At 43.8% G+C, this 4,198-nt stretch overlaps 1 protein-coding gene across 1 annotated transcript; it reads right to left on the bottom strand.

The window, feature by feature from the left end:
* Positions 1–634: 634 nt before the first annotated feature.
* LOC123041851 (uncharacterized) lies at positions 635–2,923 on the bottom strand. Its single transcript, XM_044464405.1, has 4 exons — positions 2,516–2,923; positions 2,063–2,180; positions 1,797–1,949; positions 635–1,055 (listed from the first exon to the last, which is right to left on the bottom strand). Exons 1-4 carry the CDS (start codon positions 2,521–2,523, stop codon positions 846–848), a joined length of 489 nt encoding a protein of 162 aa, XP_044320340.1. The 5' UTR covers positions 2,524–2,923; the 3' UTR covers positions 635–845.
* Between the last annotated feature and the right edge of the window lie 1,275 nt (positions 2,924–4,198).

Raw genomic sequence — 4,198 nt, 5'->3', positions numbered from 1 at the left:
ACATCATGTGGATTAAACCTAACCCAGGCTCGTATAAACTAAACATAGATGCGGCTTTTCATGATGATGGCACGGAGCTGTGGGGCTTGTCTTACGCAACCATTCCGGTGAAGCGATTGCGGGTGCTGCTGAATATACCATGTGTTGGATGCTGGATCGGCGGAGTCCTTAGCCATGCTCAAAGGATTTGAGCTACTCGAAAGACTAGGATGCTCGGGATTGACGGTGGAATCAGACTATTTGGACTTGATTAATGCATGCACTGGAGTCATTGAATCATTTGGTCCCTCCTCAGCTATATTTGCAGAAATGTTCGCAAAGGCACAACACATTGCTGGAATCTCCTTTCAGCATTGCAAGCGGGATGCAAATTTAGTTGCGCACAACTTAGCAAAACATTCATACGACTCGAAGTCTTTTATTTTTTGGGATGATGTCCCTCCTAGTTTCTACTTCCATTTTTTATTCATGATGTACTTTGTTGGCTTTGAAATAAAGTGCCGAATAGGCATTCCCCCTTACAAAAAAAATAGCTTTGCCGTTTTGGCAACTTGTTGGAGCACCCAGCCAGATATATGTGTTGCAATTAATGTGGAAATGTTGACTTCTTGAGCTCATTTTCGTTTCCAACAAGGACGAAGAGAACCTCAAAACTGCGATTGAAGCTCATAGGTCAATTTGTTGTCTCTGACATTGATGTCTAGAACAATATGGGCCTTCTGCCGCCACGAGCAGTTACCCAGAACATGTATGCAGATACATAGATAAGCTACAGGTCTATCCGAAAAGTCTGTATGCCTCATCAAGAAACAAACCCTTTATATATATAGCAGAACCAAACCCTTTCAGCTGTCCTTCATATCCACATCCACTTCATCCTCTGGCTTCGCATCCACTTCATCCTCTGGCTTCATATCCACCTCATCCTCTGGCTTTGCAGGTGGTGCTGGAAAAATCTCATTTACAAGAGCCACAAGTTCGTCGGCACGGTCATCTTCATCCTGCGGCACTCCTCGCTCGTCCTTGCAAAATCTCTTCCCACACTCCTCTACCATCTGCAACGGACAACGGACCAAATTAGATGAATGAGATCTTAACCTAAAACCTCAAGAAGATGGAAGGTGAGCCAACAAAACAGGCTGTGGTACTTGTTTGTGAACAGATGACTACAACACCCAACAATTCTCTCAAAATCTCTGGACAAGAAAATCGATTTCATTCTGCGATAGCGTAATGTTTTATAACAGGGATCAACGAGTGGCATAAGGTCGGTAGTTACAGTAATTTGGTACCCAAAACATTTGCCAATAAGATTTTGCATGCACATCTATACATGCGAAAGTACAGTATAATACACCCATGCTCAAAGAACAGAGCTCATCTATATTCTATACTAGTTTAATTAAACAATTAAAGATAAACAGATGACCTACAGATGCCAGAATCCATACATAATAACAAACATCCACCCTTGGGATAAGTTAGATTTCTTAGCGATAAATCAGGCACATATGTAAGCACACATTTCTGAAAAATGCATCATTGTTACCAAAATATATTTGCATCACTATTTCAGAAATCAGTCAAAGCCGGGCAATGTTGAGTGTTGAGTTCAATCTCTCATCATGATGAGGTATAAGCAAACTAAATACCATAACAAAAGACACTTCAATTTCAAGATGTCACAAATGGTCCAAAGTATCAGTATATTATATCTACATTCTTGGTTTGTATCAGCAAACATAGATAGCATACTAACGGGCAGCTTAGGATCAGCAAAATAAACATTGCAATACCGCATAAACATCAGCTGCTGAGGTTGGCCTCCAATTGATAATGTTTTGCTTGTCAGCATCGGTAAGCTTGAAACCCTCACATCTGTTTGCAAATTCAGTAACTGATTCCCTTGTCTGATTGCAAGCAGGAGTTTTCAGGAGGTACTCGTATACCTGTTTGTCACAACAATAAACATGAGACCAGTTTAAGCATACAAAAAAGGGACACGTATCAACAGGTTATTGAGCATACACATTGGGTCAAGCATCAGAGAAACAACATATACCTTACACTCTGATGCAGCAACGGCCCCCAAACATCCCATGGGATCAGTTTTTGCACCTCTTTTCCGTAAGAAGTCGAGAACTTCGAAGTTGGTGAGATGTCCTGCATTTGCTTTCACACTGCAGAACAATAAAGAGCTTTGGATATTCAGAACTCCAGATTAGGAAGACAGCTGATAGACAATGAAGATTCAGCTTTTAAATTATTCAGCATCTAGCTATGAAGTTCGAGAACTGGGACTAAACACTAAGGCGAAACAAAATTAGGATCAGTCTCAACAATTTATCTGCATAAATTCCCAATCAAACCAACTAATTCATCTGCGATAGGAGCATAGCTCAGGGACCATTATGTACTAAACTTAGTTTTGCAAAGGATTGCACAATAGAGAGAGCAGTTTACAGCTACGAGATTGCCATCGCACTGAAAAATTAAACAACAAATGAGTACTGACATCTTCATCGTCGCCACTGCCAGGGGGGACGGGAGCACAATAGATAGATCGATGCAGTGTTGGGGCTGGACTGGGCTGGGGCGGCGCAAATACGACCGACGAGTGTCTCGTTCCGCGTGCTAAGGGGCGGCGGCGTCGTGGTCTTGGTCAGGGCGGCGAGGTGGTTGGCTTCGACGGCGGTGACTGGCGGGGAGGTCGGAGAACAGCGGCGCGATGGTCAGGGGACGCAGGGTGGCGGCGCGCTCAGGGGCGTTGGGGATGCTGTGGCTAGTTAGCGGGAGGCTGGTGGCGGTGTCTCGCGAGCCGGAGCTGGAGGTTGGCGGCGGGCGTGTGCGAACGAAAGAGGGCTGGGCTAGGTTAGCAATTCGCTTGGGGAAGACGAGGAAGAAGGGCCAAAGGTGGCCAAATGGGCTGGTCAAGGCGTGCCCGGCCCGTAGTGGGCTGGCCCAGGGCTCGGCACATATATGATCGGGCAGTCGGCACGTGGCTCACTGCCGTGCCTAGGCCACGAGGCTGGGCACGTGTGCTGGCATGACACGGCCAGAAAAAAAAGAGTTATTTTATTTATTTTTACTAGTAAAAGGGCTCGTGCGTTGCAAGGAAAGAAAAATAATTATAATATTAAATGCCTATGACCACATTTTGCTGTATCACTCAAATACACTATCACTTTCTTTCCCAGTGTGTGTGCTGGTCCAGGTGGGGTGATTCCCAAACGTATTTTCCAACTGCTACCCTGTTGGGTTGGCCGGCCCAGGTGAGGTGATTTCCTTGTTTAAAACGTATTTTTTCAACTGTTACTGTGTGGGGGTTTTCTATTAGGCACGTAGTGACCTATCGTCTACCAGAATTCCCTATTTGCCGCTAACTGCGGCAACTAGTCGCCGCTTCGCACAGGGCGCAACTTACCTGGGCCAGCCCATTCGAGTGGTTTCGCTTCGCGAGATTAAAAACCGTGTGTGCTGGTCCAGGTGGGGTGATTCCCAAACGTATTTTCCAACTGCTACCCTGTTGGGTTGGCCGGCCCAGGTGAGGTGATTTCCTTGTTTAAAACGTATTTTTTAACTGTTACTGTGTGGGGGTTTTCTATTAGGCACGTAGTGACCTATCGTCTACCAGAATTCCCTATTTGCCGCTAACTGCGGCTAGTCGCCGCTTCGCACAGGGCGCAACTTACCTGGGCCAGCCCATTCGAGTGGTTTCGCTTCGCGAGATTAAAAACCGCAAAAAATTGTCACTCCAGGGGATCGAACCAAGGGCCTCTTGTATACATACACACCGCGGTAGCCACCGCGCCTAGCTCCTGGACATGCAGGAAATACAGTGCCAAACGCAAAGAAACTAAAAGCATTCCAAAAAACTTTTGTTCCTTCTACTGGTTCTTTCTAGTTTTTCTTCACAGTTTTATTATGTTCTTCATTTTTCACGTTTTCTTTATTTTTTTATTTTTTAATATTTTTCATTTTTCTTTGTAACCTTTTCAAAAAGTTCAAATATGGTTCAGAATTTTCCAAAATGTTATTTTTATCAAACTTTGTTCATATTTCGAAATACTGTACACATTTTCAAATTTTTTGTTCACAATTTCGAAAATGTTCCTGATTTTTTTGTTTGTTTTCTTTCTTTTTCATTTTCTTTTTCTACTCTTTTTTCAAAAGAAATTCAAATATTCAAATTTTGTTC

This window comes from Triticum aestivum, chromosome 2B, assembly GCF_018294505.1.
Source record: "Triticum aestivum cultivar Chinese Spring chromosome 2B, IWGSC CS RefSeq v2.1, whole genome shotgun sequence".
Taxonomy (NCBI): domain Eukaryota; kingdom Viridiplantae; phylum Streptophyta; class Magnoliopsida; order Poales; family Poaceae; genus Triticum; species Triticum aestivum.
This window is presented reverse-complemented; position numbering and strand designations above follow the sequence as displayed.

Coding starts and splice junctions, on each gene's coding strand:
- LOC123041851 (XM_044464405.1), bottom strand. Junction 1,950..2,062: donor TTGCTGCATCAGAGTGTAAG/GTATATGTTGTT, acceptor TGTGACAAACAG/GTATACGAGTACCTCCTGAA. Junction 1,056..1,796: donor CAGCAGCTGATGTTTATGCG/GTATTGCAATGT, acceptor TGTCCGTTGCAG/ATGGTAGAGGAGTGTGGGAA.